The sequence below is a fragment of the Mastigoproctus giganteus genome, chromosome 12 (assembly GCF_048544385.1).
Source record: "Mastigoproctus giganteus isolate SK-2022 chromosome 12, ASM4854438v1, whole genome shotgun sequence".
NCBI lineage: Eukaryota > Metazoa > Arthropoda > Arachnida > Uropygi > Thelyphonidae > Mastigoproctus > Mastigoproctus giganteus.
In genome coordinates this window covers 19,532,866-19,558,951 of record NC_143586.1, presented here as the reverse complement: position 1 = coordinate 19,558,951, position 26,086 = coordinate 19,532,866, and the positions used below count along the sequence as shown (strand labels likewise).

Genomic DNA, 26,086 nt, shown 5'->3' with positions numbered 1-26,086 from the left:
GTGCATCCAGTTGATATAGATGAACAGTGCATTGTTGAGTCAGTTTGGTGTGACATAAGCACTGCGAAAGCAAAAATAAGAGTAGGAGTGTGTTATAGGCCTAATGACTCGCAAGAGTACAATGAACGATTGTACAGAGAAATAGAGTGGGCTAGTAAAACAGAATGTCTTATAATGGGGGATTTTAACTTCCCAAATATTGACTGAAACTTGTGGGTTGGTCACTCACACACTAGTAAGACTTTTTTGGATTTATTGGATGATTGTTTTCTGCAGCAGCAGCATGTTCGAGAGGCAACCTGAGAGAGTAATACTCCTGATCTGGTTATCAGCTATCAGCAGTGATCATTCGTGTATTAAGAATTTGCAGATAAAGGAACCACTAGGTAGCAGTGATCACAGTGTACTGATGTGGGATTTACTTAAAGATATAATTACCATCGGGTAAAGGAAAGGGTTTTTGCTTCCATAAAGGCGAGTACAGTGGTCTCAGACAGTTTTTAAATTCTGTACGGTGCGATCAACTGACGATGTTACCAACAGTAAATTCTAAATGGGAAGCATTCAAGGAATTAATCGTGAATGCTACTAAAAGTTTCATACCTATTAAGAAATATTGTTCAAGGTTTAGGCCTAAATGGTTGTCAAATGAACTAATGAGACTCCTAACAGAGAAGAAAAATGCATGGGATGCATATAAATTATCAAGCGACTCAGAAGCCTATGGCAGATATAAGCTAGTCTGTAATCAGGTGACAAAGGAGGTTAGGCAGACGAAGGCAGATTACGAGAAATCCTTGGCAAAAGTTGCTAAGAAAAACGGTCCACTTGATATTGATGGTTCCACTGTTGATGATCCTGCACAGATAGCAAACAAACTGAATGAGTATTTTGCATCTACATTCACACATGAGGAGTTATTAAGGTTTGAAAATGGCAGAAGGTTATCAAATTCTAGCAGGGTGCTTAATGATTTGTAATAACTGAGAGCAAAGTGGAGGAGAAATTGTTGAAGTTAAACATAAGAAAGGCACCTGGGGTGGATGGGATCTATCCAGTTATATTAAAGGAGGCTGCAAAGCAACTAAGTAAACCCTTAGCCATAATTATGAGAGCATCCTTGGACTCAGGGGAAATCCTCACGGACTGGAGATATGCAAATGTATCCCCAATTCACAAAGGGGGATCGAAGGGTGACACAAGTAATTACAGACCAGTTAGTTTAACTTCTGTTCCGGGTAAAATAATGGAGTCGCTGGTTAAAGATGCATTGCAGGATCATCTAGACAAGACTGCAGCAATAATTCAGACACAGCATGGGTTTGTTAAGGGAAAGTCTTTTCTGTAAAATTTGATAGGATATTATGATGTTACAAAGGAACTGGATACAAAAAATAATTTTGATATCATATATTTGGATTTCAAGAAAGCTTTTGACACTGTTGCGCATGGAAGACTATTGTACAAATTGGAGCAGAATGGTATTAAGAGTAAGTTGCTACAATGGATAAAAGGATGGTTAAGTGGGAGAAGACAGAGGGTGGTAATCAATGGGTGCTGCTCTTCGTGGACTAATGTTATTAGTGGAGTCCCACAGGGTTCAGTGTTAGGTCCACTGCTGTTTTGTATATTTATCAATGATATTGATGAAGGTATATCAGGCTTAATGTCGAAGTTTGCAGATGATACAAAGGTTGACAGTAATGACAAAGGATGATACAAAGGTTGTTAATGACAGTAATGGCAGTGTGCTACTGCAACAGGATCTAGATAACTTGGGCAGATGGGCTAAGAAGTGGCAACTGAAGTTTAACCTTGACAAATGCAAAGTACTACATATGGGTAGAAGTAATCCCAGAGAAACGTACCAACTGTGTGGTACTACACTTAAGGTGGTAGAAAATGAAAAAGACCTGGGAGTAATTGTGCAGTCAGATATGAAGTTTTCTGAGCAATGCAGACAGGCTGCCAGGGCAGGTCATGGGGTTTTGTCAATGATATATAGGAATTTTGCTAGCAGGGAAAAGGAGGTGATTGTCCCTCTGTATAAGGCAATGGTCAGGCCACGCCTTGAGTACTGCATACAGGTCTGAAGGCCTCATTTTAGGAAGAATGTAGATTTACTTGAGCATGTACAGAGAAGGGCAACAAGATTGGTGAGGGGAATGAAGGGTCTCTTAAGCCTCTCTTACCAAGAGAGGCTTAAGAGACTTAAGGAGGCTTAAGTTCTGCAAATTGCACCAGCTGGAGACTAGGCACCTGCGAGGTGATCTGATTGAGGTGTATAAGGCCTTGAATGGGTTGAGCACGCTGAATTTTGATGGGATCCTTCCATTTGTTCAGATTACGAACCTAAGGGGGCATAAATTCAAATTAAGAAAAGACAGATGTAGAATAGATGTGCGGAAATTTGCCTTTAGCCAGCGGGTGGTTAATTGCTGGAACAGGCTTCCAGCTGTCATTGTGGAAATTGATAGGTTAAATAAATTTAAGGAGGAACTGGACAGGCATTTGAAGGGAATGGTGTTATTTTATTTATTTATTTATTTTTTGACTGATGCTGCATAAGCTCATACACTTGCTTTCTTGGATCACATGCCACTATTACTACACTATTCAACAGTCTACATCAGTGGTTTTCAACCGGAGTGCCGCAGCACCTTAGGGTGCCACATAATTTTGGTTTAAGTTACTTAAACTTATTATTTTTTTAATTTATATGTTTATTTCATTATAAAAAGGTGTACAGTATCTTTTTAATTTTGTGGTGATCTATAATTGATGTTTACTTAGTACCTTTTTATAAAGAATAAAATTATTATATACTATATATATATAATTTGTATGGTACTCTTTTATGTGATTACATTGTTCACAAGTACCTATAATTCTGATAGTCTCTATGGGTCTTAAATAAATAAATAATCTTTATTATAATATCCATCACAGCCAGAGAGTGGCGTTTAAAAAAAGACGGCCAATTATACACCCAGTATTCCCAAGTGGGTGATGGCTCAAGTACTAATCAAGACAAATGCTACTTGTTTTCAGTGCACTCAGCCTGTTATGATAGTTGGCCTTGTAGTGTTTTGCAGTCTTGTGTAGTGATATGTATTAAGTGATTTGTAGCCATAATACTAGCCTGAAAATAGTTATGTGCTTGATAACATAAACCTATATTAAAAGAAATATTCAGCAAAGCACCTATTCATTTTTACTTGTTTATTTCTTTGGTGAAAATATATTGCAGAATCAGGAGTTCCTTATTTTGATATAATTAATGTTTGCCCATTGTGCTATTTAAAGACATTATTATTATTGAGAGGTTAACAGCATAATTTCTTTTAATGTAGGTATTAAAACAAAATCCATTTTGGTGGACCCACCAACGTCATGATGGCAAATTGTGGAACCTGAATAACTACAGAACAGACATGATTCAAGCACTTGGTGGTGTAGAAGGAATCCTAGAACATACATTATTCAAAGGCACCTATTTCCCTACATGGGAAGGTCTATTTTGGTATGGTTGAGTAAAACTTTAAATTTATTCTTATTGTTATTTTTATATTTTTTATTTTATCTATATCTTTAGCAATTTTATTATTATCATTTTATCTCACAAAAGGAAACCACTCCGGATGGCATAGTGCCAAGATGGTGTACATTTGAATGTAGCTGACAGATCAGAACACTATAAGAGATATAAAGAGACTAACAGTTGAAATCTGTTTCTAAAACATTTTAAAACTGTTCAGTGTTTCTTTCATCTAGTGTGTGAGTAGTTTTTGTAAACTGCCTTTTTGGCCTAGCCAAAAACAAAAGTCATCAGTTGTTTATCAGACCATTCAATTGAACTGACCATCTGGGTCATCTCCCAGAAAAGTGACCATCCAACTACAGACTGCCAAGTAATTTTTCTAACATGCCTGAAATGTAACACATTAACCAACTTGTTTTACAAATAGATACAACAATATTCGTTCGTGCCACTCATGACAAAAAGAAAAATTGATAGCAAGTGTTAAAATTTTCATAATCACTGGCAGGATTCCTGCTTCACTGAAGACAGATATAGCAAGACTGCTTTTTCAGGAGACAGTTACTGTTCTCAAGGAATATAATCTCAGCAAAGCATGAGATGCAGCTGTGTTCATTACTCAATGATGCAACTTCTCAAGAAAAGGCCACTTATATTTGACATTCAATTGTTGGGATATCACAGACGTGGTGGTGTCACTCAGATATAAGGGATGCAGGAATTTGGGGAGTACAATGTGTACAGAAAGGATAGACAGGATAGGAAGGGAGGAGGGGTTATGCTGTTAGTTAAGAAACACATAAAATCTAAGGAAGTGCATCCAGTTGACACGGGTGGACAGGTTTTATTGGCGCATCAGCAACTTAGGCTATAATGCGCCAAAACTTTGTCAAAAAAATTAGTAAAACATTCAGTGACCTAATGAATTAGGTCACTAACAATGTTGAGTCTGTTTGGTGTGACATAAACACTGGGAAGGGGAAAATGACAGTAGGAGTATGTTATAGGCCTAATGACTCTGATGAGTACAATGAACAGTTGTACAGAGAAATTGAGTTGGCCAGTAAATCAGAGTGTCTTATAATGAGGGATTTTAACTTCCCAGATATACTGGAACTTGTGGGTTGGTCACTCTCACACTAGCAAGGCTTTAGCAAGACTCTTGATCTGATTATCAGCAGTGATTATTCATGCATTAAGAATTTGCAGATAAAGGAACCACTAGGAGGCAGTGATCATAGTGTACTGATGTGGGATTTACTTAAAGATGTAATTATCATCTGAGGTAAAGGGAAGAGTTTTTGCTTTCATAAAGGCGACTACAATGATCTCAGAGATTTTTTAGGTTCTATACAGTGGGACCAACTAATGATGTTACCAACAGCAAATTCTAAATGGGAAGCATTCAAGGAAGTAATTTTGGAAGCTACAAGGCTTTTTGTTCCAACTAAGAAATACTGCTCTAGGTTTAGGCCCAAATGGATGTCAGATGAACTAATGAGGCATATGGCAGAGAAGAAAAATGCATGGGATGCACATTAATTGTCAGGTGACACAGAAGCCTATGGTGGATACAAGGTAGTCTGTAATCAAGTCACAAGGGAGGTTAGACAAGCAAAGGCAGATTATGAAAAATCTTTGGCAATGGATTTTTCATAAAAGTTAACAGGACCCATGATGCTGCTCCAGCATTTCATGGCTGTTTGTGCTTTACACTGCTTCAATACAGTTGTCAAAGTGCCATTACTTTCCCACAGAAAGGGCAGAAATTTGGATTTTCATCACCATTATATCCATAGTTATTTTACATTTTTGTGACATGTTCTCAACAGTTAATGTTTATTTGTTGAATATTTAATATTTGCTAGATTTTTAGGTTGAATGTTTAAAATTTAATAAAAATTTAGGACTTTAAAGCCTTAAACTACGGAAAACTTAATAGACATACAAGTTACTGCATTGCTTCAAGTCTGTTCATAGTAAGTCAACTGAAGTTGATTACGTGGCATTGTATTATTTACATCTCATATTGTGAATGCCTTCACAATGAGTTGCCTGTTCATTATACTTCACTTCCCCAGTAGGAGAAGACTGTCGTTACTTATTTTCAGGTGGCATTTCAGGGCTATTTGACCCTTCATCAGTGGGTGGGTGGGTAGGTATCTGATGGTATAACAACTTACAGTGGCTAGTTATGAAATTAACTCCACAAAATGAGAGATGTCAAATAGTGTACAGCAGTTTAAAACTTAATAAAAATCAACTTTGGTTGACTTACTACACACAGACTTGATGTGGTGCATTAACTTGTATGTCTGTCGAATGTAATATTAATTTTCCTGATAGGCATTGTGATTAGAGCTGAGTGGGCAGTGTGGCTGGAGAGCAGAAAAGACTTTTTTTGTTTCTGTGGTCTCCCATCCCCCTCCAAACTTTTCAACAATGAAGTTGGAACTAGTGGAGCATGCTGGGGGGGGGGTTGAAGGATGAGAGGTAGTGAGGACACTAGACACTGGATTAGAGATGCCTCTTGAGACATGATGTTAGCAGTTGAAGAAAGGCTAATTTGTAGTCTTTGTTCTTACTTGTTAATGCATGTGAAACAACCCAGCAAAAAGTTTGTAATGTGATGCTTGTTCATTAAAATTATTTATTGTAGTGTTTGAATAGTTTATTTCTTGAAATCTTAAGTTGATTGTCTTAATCTAAGTACACTTACAGAGTGATGTAAAATATTTTCCATATAACGCTTTATAGACAATATCTTCTCTGTATTACAGGGAGAAAGCTAGTGGGTTTGAAGAATCTATGAAGTATAAAAAGCTGACAAATGCCCAAAGGTCTGGTCTGAATCAGATCCCCAATCGTCGATTCACATTATGGTGGTCACCTACTATTAATAGAGCAAATGTAAGTATTTTCAAATTACACATTTGTAAGTAATTACTATAAGTTTGTAAGTTTTACAGGGTTTATTGTATGACAGTAAAACCTGTAAAATCTGTACTTTAAATCCAAAAATATTAAGGTAGCAATGCATCCTAATATTCATTGTTTGCATTTATCTTTAAGAATTCGTGCAAAAAAAATTGCCATTTCTCTCCTTATGAAATACTTTCAGTAAACTGCATAGACAATTCAATGGTCTTAACTCTCACAATAGAACAAACTGCCAGGAGCAAACTTGACTTTGCAAGGATTGCAAAGTCAAGTTTGTTCCTGGCAATGTGCTACTTTCCCTAGTGTTGCCCTACTTTTAGAGGGAATGGTTGTGTGAATTTTTTTTTTTTTTTTTTTTTTTTTTGACTGAAAGCAAGTGTATGCTGCATAAGCTACATACACTTGCTTTCTTGCATCACATGCCACCACTACTACTACTACTACTTTCAAACAGATGGGCATCACCGAAATATTAATTGGCCATCTGTTTAAAAGGTGAGACTGCTCTGATACTGTTTCCTTGCCAACTGGTCCCACATCAGATAGTAGGTGGGCTGTAATGGCAATGCAGACAAAGCAATTGCAAAGAAAGTATTTGATGTGTTTTGCCATATGTCTATGAAATTGGAGTTTTCAAAGTTGTAATATAGCTAAAGTTATGTTGTTTGTGTTGCCACTAGAGATGACTACTATTTGATGAGGGACTGATTAGTCAAGTTCATAGCAGTCTGTCTATGTCCTCATCTTTAAACAGATAATCAGTTAAACTTTTGGCAAGTCATCTGTTTGAAAGTAGTTAAATGCCAGGGTAACTCGTTACAAAGGCAAATTTGTACTGCTATGAGAATTAAGACCATTGCATTATCTATTCAATTTGCTGACCGGGCTAGCCAGGTGGGTAAAGTGCCTGCCTGGCAACCCAAAGGTCGCGGGTTCGAATCCCGCCTCGGGCATGGATCAAAGTACTGCAAAAACCTTGGGAGGTGTATTATGCCCACAGAAGCCGATGCGCCAACAACTACCAAAAAAAAAAAAAAAAATCTATTCAATTTAAATCTGGCTGGCTGCAAAAGCAGATGGAAGGACAAAATAGTCCTTCAAGCATCTTATAATTTCTCATTTAGTGCTATCTCTTATTCAGTAAACTCATAACAGCATGAACTGCTCTTGTAAATTACAGCTATATTGCTAGGTATACAGTGCTTACATCAGCTGGAGACTTTGATGTCACTTTAGGACAGTTGAGAGCAAAGAGATAATAAAAATGCCCAGTATTAAATAAGCTGGAAAAATATGTTTCATTAAATCTATGTTTAAATTCCACACAACCAAAGGTTTTTTTTTTTTTTTTTTTTTTTTTTTTTGCCATTAGCACTAGTCATATAGCTCGTCAGGGGCATGACTAAAGTAGGAAGGAAAACAGGCAGGCAGCTTAAGGTCATTCATTTGGTTTCCCACTTTGTATTAATGCTTTGGAAGCCTAGTAAGTGACGTTAACTACTTGTTGTTTTTATCCCTGTTATAGTTATGATGGCAGTAAAAAGAAAACAGACCTTTGTTATTATGGATGAGAAATTTATGGAATTTCTCCAGCATTATTAAAGTTTTCAGTTCATTATTAAAAGCAGAATGTCTTGCAGATTGATAAAGATCACCTTGTTGCAATAATTATTCCTCAAGAAAAATAATCAATGTTTTTTCTTATTCTCCCTTTCAAAAGCTTTATTTCTTTGAAACACATTCATTGATATTGTGACAACATTTGCTTTGACTGTTTTTGTCATTTGTTTATAAAAAAATTGAACAGTTATTTACATTTTAACTACCAGTATTATCATTTAGTCAATGTGGACATTCATAGATATAAATGAATTCAGCTGTTAGTGCTTAGTATTCATTGAAATGTACTCCATCAGTAGGCTTACTTCTCTAAAATCCAGAAAATTTTAAAATCTGGCACTTCTCAATCCCTGGGGTTTCCAGATTTTAGAGAGTTTACTACTTTATTCTGTTTTCTTTATGTTAGACATGTCTGAAACAAATATGTAACACTTCTTCTGAACAGTGTTGGAAGCATAGCTGAAAGGTTTGTTCTGTAAGCTTGTTGAATTTTGGATGGTCATCACATCTTTGTCCTTTTGCTTCATTTTGAGTTTGAACAAGAGAAAAAATACAGAGAGCTTGGTCCAGTGAATATGGAGGTTAGAATACTGCAGGAATGTTTTCTTGAGCCAAAAATTACAGAATGAAGAATGTGGTGTGCAGGGATGTTGTTGTGATAGAGAAACCATCCACTATTTTCAAACAGCTAGTGTTATTTCCCTAACTTTTTCACTCATTTGAATCAGAACGTCAATATAGGCCTAGTTTACTGCTGGCCATTCATGAACAGATTCATGATGAATGCTACCCTGAATGTTAAAAATATGAGCAATGTTGTTTTCACATTTGACTGAGCCTATCATGGTCTGTTTTTGAACCAGGTGAGTTTACTGACTTCTACTTGACAACTGGAATTTTGCTTTGGGGGTCAATAGCTATATACAGTAAGTCCCTGACATATGAAAGCGATACGATCCGGAACTTCTTACATAAGTTGAGTTTTACATAACTCGAGAATGACTAATAAAATATTGTTACTATATCCTTGATATGCCAATATTACAAAAACCACATAATATCCTCATTAGAATGAAGTAAAATAGTTATATATTTTTAATTAGTTCAATTAAAAGCTTTATCTGGGGACAGTGGTGAAGTAGTCAGAGTGGCACATAAGAAAAAGAAAACATAAAAGGAAGAAAAAACACCTTATTGTACTGTAAAAACTGATATGTATAGGTTATTATAGTTGACTTCATTGGTGCCTATCCCTTCACCACTTCTAATAGTCTGTCTTTGTCCTTTATTATTGTGTTCACTGTTGACATTGATAAATCTGAATTACAGATAATACTTGTTAATGTTTGACCATTTTCCTACATCCTTATTATTTTAATTTTCTGATACAAATCGATCGCTTTCCTGTACTTTGTAGATTTGCTAGTACTGCTGTCACTTATTCTCTTAGTCGGCAATGTGATAATGGTCGAAATGAAATTTTCCGTAAAGAACCAGGATTAAGGCAGAAACACACTGTTATCACCTCATGCGAGCTCTCGTGCTCACATTTTACTAAAGCACGTTTCTGGAGGTCACTACCATAAAACAGCAAAAACAATTTGCAGTTTCCAGTTTATTTGGCTTTTCTGTTAGTGCAATCTGTAGCAAACTCGATCTTATTGCATTTGCGATAATATTTATAGCTGGAATTCTGTGAGTTTTTATGTTATTATGGTGAAATGTGTCCCCTTCACTGAAATCTTCAGTGATATAAAAAAAATGTAAATAAATTTTCATAATATTCTCTTCATCCCTATTTTTTAAGCTTGTTACTCCGTATCTCACTTGTGCAATTTGTGTGTGCTGTATTCATCATTATTGATTGCTTTTTTTTTTTTTTTTTTTTTTTTACTGTTTTAAATTTTATAATCCTTAAAAAAAAATTGAGTGAAAAAGAATTTACATAAGCACAAGTTATATAACTTGTGCTTATGTAAATTGAAATATAAATACTTACTGTATCATCTAAATACTTACTGTATCATATTTCATCCCAAGTAACATTGCAGTTGATATTAGAGAAAAGGCCTTAGGCATCAGGATTAAACATGTTAATAATATACTGCTTCCACTGACTTGACAGTTTATTACAACAACAGACTAATTACGTGGATGGTAAAATGATAAAATATCTATAATTAAAACTAAAAATATGTACAATTAAAAACATAAAATAGTAGACTTCAATTAAAGTATGCCATAAACTATACCTTAAAAACTGAAAATATGTACAATTAAAAGCGATAAATGTAAGATAATATAAAATAAATTACGTGACAAGAAGCTTTCAAGGTGACAAGCCTCTTTCTCAACTTAGGCAAGATCAACAACAGTGGACATAATATACTACAGAGGGGGGACCACACATATCGGTCACAGCGAATAAGGGGGAGGAAATGATACATGGGACATTCATTTATCAGATCCTGGGAGTATATGTAGTTTATGAAATGAGGGTTCATTTCCTCTTCTCAGTTCATCAGTTTTTCATATTGGGATTGTTAATCACCAGTCAGAATGAATTTCTTCACACACTTCAGAAATCATTTCATCACCACTTGAAGTTCAGGGTGTCAACTTGAATGTTAGACATTTTTGACATTCTAGTTGTTGGCCATATTTGAAATGTTTTACTTAAAATGCTTTAAATGCTTTATTAAGGGCTACATCATTTCCAGATATTAAGAACTACATCAAATGTAGTTCTTAATATCTGGAGGAATTCTCTCCATTGTCCTCTTTATGCACATTCTCCACTTTCATATCTGTTATAATTGCAGCAGAGGCCTAAGATGTGAAATTCAACACATGCTGCTCATTATTGGTTTAGTGGAGTGGGAAGCGACTTGAGGCAATCATGTGATGACCCCACTCCATCTCACCTATGTTTACTGACCTTGGCCCTCTACCTATGAGGTGTGGTCAAGTTATAAGGTTTCTGAATTTTTCTCATAACATACATAAGATACAGAAATGAAACACAAATCATTTTTCAGCATAATCTTTTAGAAGGAACATGCATCACATGTTTTTCACACTTCTTTTTTCCAAAGTCTGAAGGCCACTGTGAAGGTTTGTTTGGAGGTGATCCACGCGGATGTTTCTTTTATTCAGAATTTCTTTGCATGAGTTTCTGTCACTGTGTCCTTGGAAACCAATGTGTAAGGATTATTCCATCAATACTCCAAAAAAAAACAGCAATCATCACTTTCTCTGCACTTTGCAGCAACATAGAAGTTTTTGGGAAGTGGTGACTTAGCATGCTTCTGTTGGGCAGACCAGCGCTTGGTTTCAAGGTTGAATGGTGGAATCCATGATTTATCAATTATTACACATTACTCTTTGTGGCAGAGCTTTCCTTAGCCAACATGTAGTTGCTTCAGCCATTCACCAATATGCTAAACACACCCCCAAACAATCCTTCACAGCATGGAAGAAAAGGTGTGAAAAATGTGTGTTCCTTCTAGGAGATTATGTTGAAAACTGACAAGTTTCATTTCTTTATCTTGTGTATTTTATGAGAAATAAATTTGCAGACCTTATAACTCGAACACACTTGATGTTTTTGTGATAAATGAACTCTTAGAACTTTTTGACCAGATCTCATATCAGTCATAATAAAATTTTTATTTCATAACCCAAATTACCCATCATATTAAAATTACCTGAACTCGAAAAAGTTACCTTTTTCGAGTTCAGGGTTATGTTTGTGCATGAGAGAGTGAAACTGTTTATTTAGCTTAAACACTGAAATCAGTTTGTTAACAAAAATTTGGAAACCAGAATTTAAATATTATTAATGAGATTCTTTTCCTTTTTTTATTTTTATTTTTATGAATGAATTTTCAGGCAATTTTTGGAGCACACTTTTCTCCTTGCATTGAAATTTCATTTACAAGTCTTGAAAAGTGGACCTCTGAAATATCATGAAACAAAATTTACCCTCTGAAACAAAAAGGTTATGACCTACAGTTTGTCTTGCTCTTCTATACTATAAAAATTCATCTGGATTGTTGGCTGACTGATAACAAACAGTGTAACAGTGTACTGGTAATAAACAGTGTAACAAGAAAAGTAATCTACAGTAATGTATGTGAACAATAATGCTTATCTTTTATGATTTCCCTTAAATCTTATCGTGAGTTATTTTTGAGCATTTGTATGTAGTTGTTCTCTTAGTGGCATGGTGTACAGGTAAATTGAAATGGAAAATAGTGAAAATCAAAGCATGTAATCTGAGACAGCAATTCAGCCATTGAGGAAGTGATAGCAAGTACCATGAAACATCTGGGAATTATCTGTATTCCTTTAGGGAATTAAAGACAGATTTCACCATATGTTGGTTGGATTCTGCATGTAGTTTCCCAGATATTAGCACTGCAGGAAGATAGCAAAAATTGTTGCTGGAAAGTTTTTTTCATTAAGTATAAAATGTGTTGTATGGCAGCAACACCTTTTATACCTGTACATCATTTCATTTCATTTGTAGTTCATATGAAATAGCCTTCTGCCATTAGATTTCTCGTGAGTAATTCTAAATGGAATAAAGAAAAACAACTTATGTGGATAAAAGGTTTCTCCCAATAAAGTTTTTAGATAAAAACGAAATGAAACAGTCTTGTGGAACACCAATTAAAGTGCTAAATAAATTTTATTACAGAAAAATAGATCTGCAGGACATTTTAAAAATATTTCTACCTTGAAGACTACAAATTCAAGTTAAGAAACACTTTCAAAGTTTGCTTCCCTAGTGCTCATCAAATTTGGCTTTATACATTCATTGCCACTTAGTGCATATGCACACTGAGTGTTTTTTCATCCATTTGAAAAACTATAATCCAGTAACTCTCATCCAAGACCAATAACTAGGTCACGATATGTGTGGGAGAAAGTCCACAAAAGTTTTCTATTCTGGCTAGACAAGACTCAGCATCTTCCCCCTCTTTTTTTTCCCTCCCATACTGTGTAAAGACAGTGATCATTAAAAGTGAAAAAGGCTTCAAATTATATGCTGAAAAGTGTACAGCAAAAGCCTGTAGCATCCATGCATTATATGGTGAATACGATTACTGTAAATTAGGCCAATTGGATGTTCAAAAACATATTTTATTGTATGTCAGAAGAAAAGCATTTGTGATATGTATATTTAAAATTATTTTTCTTTTATGTTTTTTCAAAAGGAAAAGAGATGAAATATTTCTTTCAAATAATTTCTGATGACCACTTATGGTTAAACTTTCCATTGTAAATAAGTTTTGTTTTAAAAAATAAATAAAATTGTATAAACAAAATAAATAAACTTGTATAAACTTGCTTGTTGAAATTAAAGTAATATATATTCATTTAACAGCTTTTTTTTTTTTTTTTGTCATTGCATTAGGCATTGTCAGTGTTGATTGCTTTTTTAAGAGACTAAGCATTTCTTAAACATTTGTTATGATTGGGCCAAACAAAATTGTTGGTAGAAAAGCTGAATTTGCTATAATAATTTTTCCTTATTTATAAATTATTTTTTTTGCTTTTGTCTTTGATGTTATGATCATTAAGGTTGCTTATCATTTATGCAGGTGTATGTTGGTTTTCAAGTCCAGCTTGATTTAACTGGCATTTTTATGCACGGAAAGATTCCTACCCTGAAGATTTCCCTCATCCAGATTTTCAGAGCTCACTTATGGCAGAAGATTCACGAGAGTATTGTAATGGACCTTTGTCAGGTAAACTGTTATTTCCTTAATTATTTTTAATTAAACTTAAATTATTTTTGTTAGCTTTCAGTGTTTTGCTACAGATGTAAATTGTTGTCAGCAGAGTTGATAAACTTATAAAAATAATTAATTTCCTTTCAGTTGAAAGAAACAGTGTTTTTTGCCCACTCCCTAATCATGGACACTTTATTGTGAATGTCTCATATAACATTTCAGGTCTAATGTACTGTTAATTGTTAGTAACAAAATATAGTTGCACAGTTTAAATCTTATTACTTAATACTTTTTTTTCGCCTTATTTTACACCTTATTACTTTTAATAATTAAAGGTATTTGATCAAGAATTGGATGCATTAGAAATTGAGACAGTACAGAAGGAAACTATCCACCCTCGAAAGTCTTACAAGATGAATAGTTCTTGTGCTGATATCTTACTTTTTGCAGCATATAAATGGAATGTTTCCAGGCCATCACTTTTAGCAGATTCAAAGTGAGTTTATTTTAAAATATAAGTATTACCTTAAGGTAAAACAAGATAAAATAAGATAAAATCATTGTTATTGGCTTTTTTATTTTTATGATTTCCTAGTGCTCTTTAACAGCAATGCCATTTATCCTTTGTTTATCATTTTATCATTATAATAATCTTTATGATAAGTGAACATTACAGGAGTGATGTATGACAATGCATTACAGGATAATCTAGACAAGACTGCAGTAATAATTCAGACACAGGGAAAGTCTTGTCTGACAAATTTGATTGGATACTATGATGTGGTTACAAAGGAACTGGATGCAAAAAATAATTTTGATATCATATACTTGGATTTCAGGAAAGCTTTTGACACTGTTGCGCATGGAAGACTACTGCACAAATTGGAGCAGAATGGTATTAAGGACAAGTTGCTACAATGGATAAAACGGTGGTTGTGTGGGAGAAGACAGTGAATGGTAATCAATAGTTGCTGCTCTTCGTGGACTAATGTTATTAGTGGAGTCCCCCAGGGTTCAGTTTTGGGCCCACTGTTATTTTGTATATTTATCAATGATATTGATGAAGGTATATCAGGCTTAATGTCCAATATTGCAGATGATACAAAGGTTGGCATGGTTGTTAATGACAGTTTGCTACTGCAACAGGATCTAGAAAATTTGGGCAGGTGTGCTGAGAAGTGGCAACTGAAGTTTAACATTGACAAATGCAAAGTACTGCATACGGGTAGAAGTAACCACAGAGAAACATACCAACTGTGTGGTACTACGCTTAGGGTGGAAGAAAGTGAAAAAGACCTGGGAGTAATTGTGCAGTCAGATATGAAATTTTCTGAGCAGTGCAGACAGTCTGCCAGAGGTCATTGGGTATTGTCAATGATATACAGGAATTTTGTTAGTACAGAAAAGGAGGTGATTATGCCTTTGTATAAGGCAATGGGGTCAGGTCAGGCCATGCCTTAAGTACTGTGTATAGATCTGGAGGCCTCATTTTAGGAAGGATATAGAGTTGCTTGAGCCAGTACAGAGAAGGGCAACAAGATTGGTAAGGGGAATCAAGGGGGTGGTCTTACCAAGAAAGGCTTAAATTCTGCAAATGCAGCATCTGGAGACTAGGCACCTGCGAGGTGATCTGATTGAGGTGTATAAGGCCATGAATGGGTTGAGCAAGCTCAATTCTAAAGGGATTCTTCCTCATGCTCAGATTATGAACCTGAGGTGGGGGGGGGGCATAAATTCAAATTGAGGAAAGACAGTTATAGAATAGATGTGCAGAAATTTGCCTTTAGCCAGCGTGTAGTTGATTGCTAGAACTAACTTCCACCTGTTGTTGTGGAAGTTGATAGCTTAAATAAATTTAAGGAGGAACTTAACAAATGTTTAGGGAAACTGCAAAAATCTTTAAAAAGTTATTTAAAAAATAAACATGGAGTTGCACACATCTAAAGGAGAATCAGTGAAGGGTTAAAATACTTACAGGGGTTCAACACTCCTGCAGGCACCTCCGTAGCCAGGTGGGAAGGAGCAGCAGTGTGTAGCACACGCTTCTTGATTAGACCAGGGTTCGAGCACGTCACCACCAAATATGGAGGATGTGGAAAGATCAGGGAATGACCACCGCATATCCCAGAGCAATATGGCCTTAGTTGCTAATGCTCCAAAAAAAAACCAAAAACAACAACAACATCAGCACTCCTGCACAATGAGCCTGGCTGCAATAAAATTTCTTTCACTGCTTGATCTGCTGGCACGTATACAGTGTATATGTTTGGCAGAATAGAAACTTGAATTCTTGTCCATGGTTTCCTCTGCCAATTAAGTAAGTCATCATGTTCAACACGATCGATATCAATATGCATATGTTTCTTGATTTCTTCAGTTGCATCTTCAAACATGCTGAAATCCAATTCATCAGCTTGTTTCTTGTGTCAGTCACTGTTACTTACACTTTCCTCACAAAGATTTCTAGATGTAACCACAGTGGTTTGGAATTCTTCATTACATTTAAACTTTTCTATTAAATTTTGCGCATCTTTGTTTCTTCTTATTCTTCTCTTGAAAGCATTCTTAACTAATGGAAACTTGGCCACAAGAATGAAGTGACTCTGTGCAATTTATGTGCTTTGAATTTTTAATTCAGAATCACATGAGTGCAAATTTTTAATTCAACCAGTTTGTGAGTGTCCAAAACTAATACATTCAAGTGATTTAATAAATTAAATCTTATTGGCAAAACAAGTGAAGTATTGCATACAAAACTATTTCAAGTTGTAGTGAAATTTCTTTGAATGGTGTAAAGAAATCCACTAGCATCTGTAGGGTCTCGTGTTGAACATGAGACATTCTATCTTCTCAGTGTCCTCTTAGAATATTTTCAGTATCTTCATAATTAGCATCAAATGATTAGTACATGTTTATTCTGCTGTGCTAATGTGACTTGCACCCTTGATGAATGGTGGTGTACAAGACAAGACTGTTTGAGATACATCACATCATCTTTGCCTGAGGGTTAATAAGTTAACATGAGGTAAGTTTGTTTCCAGGAATTTCTTTTTTGAAGGTGTTTTCTAGAACGGTATTGATCATATGCAAACTACAGTTTAGCCTGAATGCAACCGAAGGGTGCATTGTATGCACCCTTCAGTTGTGCATACAATGTTAGTTCCTTTATCTTTTACAAAAATTAACTTGGAGAGAATGTCTGACTGAAGACCTAATTTCACAAGCCTGCGATTCAACCCTTTTCTGATATAGTGGCAGTTTTGCAATCATCGGGAAATTCACAAGTGAACAGTATTTTATTCCACAGCTTCCAATTATCATGAATATGATGCAACATTAGCATTATGTAGGATATGTGCTATATTGACAGATCAATTAATGACTTAATTTGGATGAGGTTTTGCATAACTTTTCAGCTTCCTTTGTGAATTGTAGGATGTGGATGTGGTAACAAATCTCTAACATTGAGATTTCTGTGCAGTGACCATACCTTTTATTAAAAACTGGGAGTACTCTATAAAGCCAGAACCAGTGATAATGTCAAAGGGTCTAATGTCTTTGCATACTGAGAGAAGTTTCAGTCACTTTGTGCTTTACTTTCTTTGGTATATGTAAAGAAGGTGGATGTAAGTGCTACTTTTCTCAGCACTGATTTTACAAGAATGATATTTTAAATTGAAGTTCAGTTTTTTTTGTTACCAGAATAACTTAAAAAGACTCATTTTATGCACTGAACAGCACCAACTTTCTTTTCAATAGCTGCATCTTGTATTTCATGAAATGATTTCCATACCTCAGTTTTTTAACTTTTTTTTTTTTTTTTTTTTCGTCAAAATATATTCACCACTCTTTAATTACCTTTTGATTTTATCAAAATTCATTTTGAGCAGTGTGCATTCACTTTTGCATATTTGAAAAAAATACTAAAAACTCAAAACCTATTCTTAAATATTGTTGATGTGCTCATGTAATTGGGTATCCAGTTTTCTTTCTGACAGTTCACTGTGGGTGATGGCACTCTGTCTTTTGACTTCTCCACTAATGCTGGTGTTCCCCAAGGTTCTTTCTCCTACTCTTTTCCTCTTGTATATTAATGGTATTCTTCCATTGACCAGAAGTCCTATCCATAGCTAATGATATAGCACATTGCATTCCACCTTCCAGTTTGAGAAACCTTGCCCTACAAAAACAGCTTTGACTTCTCAAATATCCAGTACCAATTCATTAAATCTGCTATTGTTCTCACATCTGCAGTGGTGCCCCAAATTCTCCAGTGGGACAATATCAGATAACTTAGTTGATTTCAATTGGTCTAAAACTCAGTCTTGTCTTGTATTTCACAAAAAAAGGATTTCTATGCTTATCTTCGATGACACTCTCATTTCTAAGCAAGATCATATATCTCAGATGGAGATTACCCTGATTTCTAATCTCTCTTGGCATAAGCAAATTACAAACATTGCTTCCTCTATATCTAAAAAATTGAGTTTTTTTTTTTTCTTTCTCCCTTGGTGTTACTTTTCTTCCAAACAGCTGCTCACTCTGTACAAATCGCAAATCAGCCGTGCTATGGAATATTGTTCCAGCATCTGCAGTGGTGCCCCAAAACTTCTTCAGGCTTCTAGATTCCAATGGAAAGAGGGCAGTTAGGCTAATTAATGACTCATCTCTAACAGAGGCTTTCCTCTCTCTCTCTCTCTCTCTCTCTCTCTCTCTCTCTCTCTCTCTCTCTCTCTCTCTCTCTCTCTCTCTCTCTCTCTCTCTCTCTCTCTCTCACTCATAAACATTGTTTCTGCTGCATGCCTTTTTTATAGATACTTCCATGGGCACTGTTCTTCTGATGGATTTTATAATTTCCCCCCTCTCTCTTCCAAAGAAGTCCAAACATGTGCCACAACCAGTCAACGTCCTTTTACTGTTCAACTTCAAACTCACAGGAACAGCTTTTCATCTTCCTGATTTATTTATTTAAATTCCATTTTGTGGAACAACCATATTTCCTGATAATTGCATTCTACAGAAGTTCAAGTCTTATATTAACAAGTATCTTCTTTCATTGTCTCAACCTTCAGCCCATGCACAGTACTAAGTTCTATAGGTTCTAATACCTCTCATGTTTGGGGTTTTCATATTAAAAAAAAAAAAAAAAAAAGCGCATCATTCCCGAATGCAAGATCAGACACAATAAGTGAAGTGATACAGAAATCAGCATTGCCAACCCTCACTATGAATAAGCTGCCACATGCAGTTAAGTTCAAAAACTCAGTCTTGTCTTTTGTTTTGTATATTTATGTTTTCTCATAAAAAGCTACCAAATTTTGACACTAAAAATATACAAAAAGAAACATTTCCATGTTTCATTCTTATTCAATGTGAATTAGAGAACAATTGGAATGAACTTTTGACACTGTTGCGCATGGAAAACTACTGTACAAATTGGAGCAGAATGGTATTAAGGGTAAGTTGCTACAATGGATAAAAGGATGGTTGAGTGGGAGAAGACAGAGGGTGGTAATCAATGGATGCTGCTGTTCGTGGACTAATGTTATTAGAGGAGTTCCATAGGGTTCGGTGTTGGGTCCACTGTTGTTTTCTATATTTATCAGTGATATTAATGAAGAAGGTATATTAGGCTTAGTGTCGAAGTTTGCAGATGATACAAAGGTTGGCAGGGTTGTTAATGACAGTAATGGCAGTGTGCTACTGCAACAGGATCTAGAAATTTTGGGCAGATGGGCTGAGAAGTGGCAACTGAAGTATAACCTTGACAAATGCAAAGTACTGCATATGGGCAGAAGTAACCTCAGAGAAACGTACCAACTGTGTGGTACTACACTTAAGGTGGTAGAAAATGAAAAAGACCTGGGAGTAATTGGGCAGTCAGATATGAAGTTTTCTGAACAATGCAGACAGGCTGCCAGGGCAGGTCATGAGGTTTTGTCAATGATATATAGGAATTTCGCTATCAGGGAAAAGGAAGTGATTGTGCCTCTGTAAAGGGAATGGTCAGGCCACGCCTTGCGTACTGCGTACAGGTCTGGAGGCTTCAGTTTAGGAAGGATATAGATTTGCTTGAGCATGTACAGAGAAGGGCAACAAGATTGGTGAGGGGAATGAAGGGATCCTCTTACCAAGAGAGGCTTAAGTTCTGCAAATTGCAGTGGCTGGAGACTAGGCACCTGTGAGGTGATCTGATTGAGGTGTATAAGGCCTTGAATGGGTTGAGCATTCTGAATTCTGATGGGATTCTTCCACTTGTTCGATTACGAACCTAAGGGGGCACAAATGCGAATCGAGGAAAGACAGATGTAGAATAGATGTGCGGAAATTTGCCTTTAACCAGCGGGTGGTTAATTGCTGGAACAAACTTCTATCTGTCGTGGAAGTTGATAGTTTAAATAAATTTAAGGAGGAACTGGACAAACATTTAGTGGGATTTGTTTTGTAAATTATTATTATTATTATTTTTTTTTTTTTGGCTGATGCTGCATAAGCTCATACACTTGCTTTCTTGCATCACATGCCACTATTACTACTAACTGTTACTGGTGTAATAGTAGCAGGTTGTGAACATTTGTTAACTCAGTTTACAAATCTCCTACAATTAGTGACGTTGTCATAGTTTGAAATACTTCCAACTATAGTAGTTCATCCCTGCCTGCCTGTATGAATCAGAGCTACTTCTTCAATGAAACTAAGTCAAAAGGAAAACTTTATTACCATGCTAATTTGGTTCTGTTATGACACTCTCATTTCATCACTAAGGCAGTTCAACATGATTGTGTTTCATTGCAAAAACAATTCCCCATTTTTGCCACATTTAAGCATGTTTCATTTAGCTTTATTGAATAAAAATCAGTAAAATCAGTTGCCTTTCATAATCCAATATTCAAAAAGTTATTTGCACCTGCTTATACAAATGGCTGTGAAAGCATGAAACACTTTTTAAAACGTTTCATAAATTTTGAACACAAATATTACCTGATTGTATCCCAACCCGAGGGTAATCTGTGTTACTCGATTCAACCTGAGCCCTTTTTTCACAGATTAGAAGTATTATGCAGTAAATAATATTCCAAGATAAAGATATGATTAAAGAGGCCTGTGTGCTCTGGATTCATTATTAATATCAAATTACTGTTGCTCAGAGCGAAACGGATACAAAAATAGATTGGGACAAGTTTAATAATAGGAAAATATACATATATTAAATTAGATACATACAAATAGAAGCTTTCAATTGTTTTGACAAAACAACTTGTCACAATCTATTTTTGTATCCGTTTCGCTCTGAGCAACAGTAATTTGATATTAATAAGATAAAGATATTATTCATATAGTAGATATGTACATTTGTGCTCCGTAAACAACACACAATTTATTTTATCGAGTAGAGTGTATATGTTGAGCTGTGAGGCTAACAGAGAAAGAAATGAAACAGTATCCTTTTATTGCATGCAGGAAATTGATTGAATTTCTTCATGCTACATTTGTGTTTCTTATACTGGCTAAATTTAATGTGCTAATCATACATTTTAAGTCAAAATTTCAAAAATTCTGTAATAAGTATCTGATTTTTGAAAAATTTCTCTTATCAACAGATTTCTTACCTTGTATGGATACTTTGAATTAATAAGTTTTACTGTATTATACAAAGAGGGTAAAAAGGTTCCAGAACTGAATTTTTATCAAACAATTTTCCAGATGATAAGATGCACCAGAGTTTAAGGTACACCCATGTTTTAGAAGGACAGTTTTTGGAAAAATATTTTGAAGTATATGTTTGAAACACATTCAGAAGTGCTTATTAAATGAAACATCGATGTAAAATGAAACTTTTACTCATCATATTTTTACTCGCCAATAATGCATTGTTGCATGCCACTTGTCATTAGACTTTCATCCTTTTCAAAGTGTACTATCTTTGGGATATAAAGTATATAGCCAAATCTACATATCTTGAAAGACTTGGTAATTGTCTTGTTTCTCTAATTCCCATTAATTTTTTTGCCATTCGCACATCCCAGAAAATGTTGGTCATTTTATTTGTCATGTTGGTGTCAAATCATGATTTTGTGCCCCCATCCATTCAGGCCATTTCTTGCCCATTAATACTTCAAAGGGCTTTGTTAATTGAAATGTCCAATGGCTACAGCTAAAGATAATTACCATATCTATGACAATGGCCATAGCTAAAGATAAAAAGCATCACTGCATGTACCTGTCACATCTTTGGACTATAAGATGCAGAAGAATTTTAGACAAAATTTTCACAAAAAAAAAGGGTGCCTTATGGTCCTGAAAATACATGTTTACAGATAATTTAGCAACAAATTTTTCAAAATAATGACATTGGCTACTGGCACATTTTTTTATATTTAGTTATATAATTGCAAAAAAAAAAAAAAAAAAAAAAATTTTTTTTGAACCCCTTTTGAAAGTACGTTGATTGCATTTGTGATATCTTCCATAACTTCTGCTTTGCTAGAAAATTGCCCTCTCTTTAATGAGTGTTTTAGTTAGGGAAAAATAAGAAATAATGTGACATAAGGTCAGATGAATAAGGACACTGGAAGATAGTTACAGTAGGTATTTGGAAAGTTATTTATTTATATATTCATTCAGAAGTTATTGTTGCATGGTGACCTGAAGAATTGTCAGTAGTGGGCAGTGAAACTGAATTTCACTGCCCATACTTTATTTGTATGTGATTTTTGCTTTTATTTTAAACCTTGTCCTAATTTTAAAGTTAAAATCAGAAATTAAGGATATTTTGTAATTCACTCTATTTTATCCAGAGATACAATGGATGGAACCACAACACAAAAGTTCTGGATTGATGTGCAACTCCGCTGGGGAGATTATGATTCTCATGATATTGAGAGATATGCCCGTGCAAAATTTCTTGATTACACTACAGACAACATGAGTATTTACCCGTCACCAACTGGTGTGCTGATTGCTATTGATCTTGCCTATAATCTTCACAGGTAATTATAATTATCTCCCCTTATATTTTTGTTACTGTTTCTTCAGACATATACAAATATAGTTTGATGTTATTCATTTGTATTAATGCAAAGTGATTACATAATTATATGATATTTTTGTTACACACTTAATATACCACCATGGCTATTTCTGTTATCTTAGATTAGGATAGCATAGTGTTATTAATTCTTGAAAGAAAATTTTGTTATATGATTATTTGACTTAACTAAGGACTTAAGGATTAATGTGTTCATTGTAGAAATTAATTATATTGAAGTCATGAAATCTGTAGGTTAGAAATTGAGATCAACACTTATATTAAATTCTATGGAAACTAACTTATGCTGAAGGAAACAATATTAAATATGTTGGTTGTGTTCTGTTAACATTGAGGCACATCTTTTAAAGATATCTCCATTTTAAAAGATGTTTAAATTAACAGCTTACTCTTTCTTTCAGTGCATATGGTAACTGGTTTCCAGGATGCAAACCTCTCATTCAGCAAGCCATGGCAAAAATCATGAAGGCTAATCCTGCACTCTATGTATTAAGAGAACGAATACGTAAAGGCCTCCAGCTGTACTCTTCTGAACCAACAGAACCTTATCTTTCCTCCCAAAACTATGGTGAACTGTTTTCAAATCAGATTATTTGGTTTGTTGATGATACAAATGTATATCGTGTTACTATACATAAGGTAAGAGTAAATTTGTGTGGGGACATGTGATTATTGGTTTCTGGTTTAACTGTACATTTACACTTTATCTTGTAAATATGATGTTATTAAGTTTTAAATTTCAAATTTTTTCATAATAAAAGATTCAACATTTATTGTCAAAAATATTAATATACAGGGTGCCCACAAACATTTACAAAATTAAAACATTATTGGCATACATAATACAAACTTGAAACCACTTCCAGGTGATAAAAGATATCTTCAAGTTTTGTTCACCAGACAAAAATGTGTGCACTGCAGTAGATGTTAGCATAATCACAGAACTAATCATGGCAGAATTTGCCAACAAAGTTCTGTCCTCTTGGTTTGGTCATCAGTTGACAGCTTCTGTATGAGTTATAAATTTTATGGTTTTATCTCCACATAGTGGCAAAACATTCTACAAACTGCTGATCTTTACATGTTGAGCTCATGACTGGCATGTCATATGTGTACTAACTGAATTTCTTGTAGAACTTCCTTGAACCAGCTCCACTATGCCCTCACCAACTTTTGTTCAGCTACCACCTCAACCAGAATGATGGCATAAATAGACATCCTTTATGAATTTTCCATACCATTGCAGAATAAGGTTTTCTCAGTGGCATCTCTTTAAACCGTGTTTGAAATTTACACATAACAGTGGTGGCAAACTGCAGCTTTTTGAATGAAAATAGCACTGTACATTTTTGGGATTGGTGAATGATTACAGTTTTGTGAGATTGCTGCCATCTGTTGCAACACATATTTTCCATTTGGCAAATGAAACTTAGTATATCACCTGGAAATATTATATTCCCTATCCATGCAATAATGTTTTGTAAGTGTGTGTGTGTGTGTGTGTGTGTGTGTGTGTGTGTGTGTGTGTGTGTGTGTGTGTGTGTGTGTGTCAATCTTACTATAATGCATGGTATATGTTTAAAAAACACCATAGTTAAAATGCATGCTATACTTACATTTTCGTATAACAGGGATAGGTTCCATACAAGATGTAAATTGTCAACACATACTCAATTTTCAAACTTATTTTTATTAATACATATACTTGTAAATAACACATTAAAACTTCAGTGTACAAGAACAATATCATTTCATTTTTGTTAACTAATTTTTTGATTGGAGGAAGGGAGAGGGAATCTACTTGTATTGGTGGTTTTTTTTTTTTTTTTTTTTAAGAATAAATGTATGTATGTAGCTTGCTTTTTTCTCTTCTAAAATAAATCTGTGGATCGCCTCACCAGACCATTCAATTTTCTTTTGATTGTGCATCTTCTTTCAATGTCCGGATCCATGTAAAAAGACATTTTTTCGAAAACGGTTTTTTTTTTTTTTCGCTTTGTTCCTCTGCATTCCTCTTATTTTATTTAGTGAAACTTCAGTTATACGTTCAACTCTCATACCAGATGGTATCTATATATATATATAAAACGCTTAGGTATGCTGCCCAAATTTTCAGCTGCTAATTGTTGCCATCACCTGTTCACATTCACCTTGCATGACCACCATACCAGGCATTCTTTATTGATTTTTGTACTAACGTTTTTTGAACTGCTAATTGTTGCCAGCACCTGGTCACATGGTTCACCTCGCATGACCACCGTGCCGGATATTCTTTATTAATTTTTGTACTAACATTTTTTGACTGAAGAACAGCAACCTATGCCCAAAAGCTATTGATGTATGTTTATTTTATCTGCCTTCAATTTTAATAAACCGTTCCAAGTTTTAAGAAGTGTAAAAATGGCTGAACAGGGTGTAAGAACTTTGAGAAAATGTAGAAGAAATGCTAATGAAACATTAGAGTAGAGCTCTAAGAGACTGAAGCGAGACTACAATTATGAAGATGGACAAAAAACATTGAAGAAAGAGAAGCAAGATTGGAAATGAGAAGATGCCGTGGGACTAATAAAATAGAATACCAGATGCGAATAATCAACAAACTGTAATTAATGTGGAAGAGCATGACATAGGAAATATGTGTTACAACTGAGTATTACAATGCAAGGTATTGGGGGGGGGGACGCCTCCGTAGCCAGGTGGGTGCCTCCATAGCCAGGTGGGCAGGAGCAGCAGTGCATAACACACGCTTCTTGATTAGACCGGGGTTCGAGCCCGTGACCACCAAACACGGAGGATGCGGAAAGGTCAGGGAATCACCACTGCATATCCCCGGAGCAATATGGCCTTAGTTTTAGTTGCTAATGCTCCTAAAAAACCAAATAATAACAACAACAAGATATTGGGGACACGGGTTAAACACATTGAATATAGGCACCCCCCCGGCTTACGTAATACTTAATGGAAATTCGACTTTACGTAAGTTTTTGCCTGCTGGTGCAAACTTAAAAAAATCATGGAAACGTATTCTGCATCCCGTAGGAATAAATGGAGGTATCGTGAAAATATCATAATGTGACCCAATAACATATTGTTATTTTTAAAAAAAATAATAAATGTATGGTTAGTTGCCTAGCTTGCTAGCTAGGTAATTCATTCCAAGACCTTGGAAGTTGAAATTTTCACTTTATAACTAAA

The 26,086-nt window shown here is 35.0% G+C and overlaps 1 protein-coding gene across 1 annotated transcript in view; it reads left to right on the top strand.

Moving 5' to 3' along the window:
- Positions 1 to 26,086, top strand: part of Prp8 (pre-mRNA processing factor 8) — a 247,399-nt gene that overhangs the window by 177,093 nt on the left and 44,220 nt on the right. The window contains exons 27-32 of the mRNA XM_090386973.1: positions 3,354 to 3,523; positions 6,322 to 6,451; positions 13,711 to 13,857; positions 14,178 to 14,338; positions 22,641 to 22,832; positions 23,293 to 23,530. Of these exons, the coding sequence (XP_090243099.1) occupies positions 3,354 to 3,523; positions 6,322 to 6,451; positions 13,711 to 13,857; positions 14,178 to 14,338; positions 22,641 to 22,832; positions 23,293 to 23,530 (1,038 nt within the window). The remainder of the gene's footprint in view (positions 1 to 3,353; positions 3,524 to 6,321; positions 6,452 to 13,710; positions 13,858 to 14,177; positions 14,339 to 22,640; positions 22,833 to 23,292; positions 23,531 to 26,086) is intronic.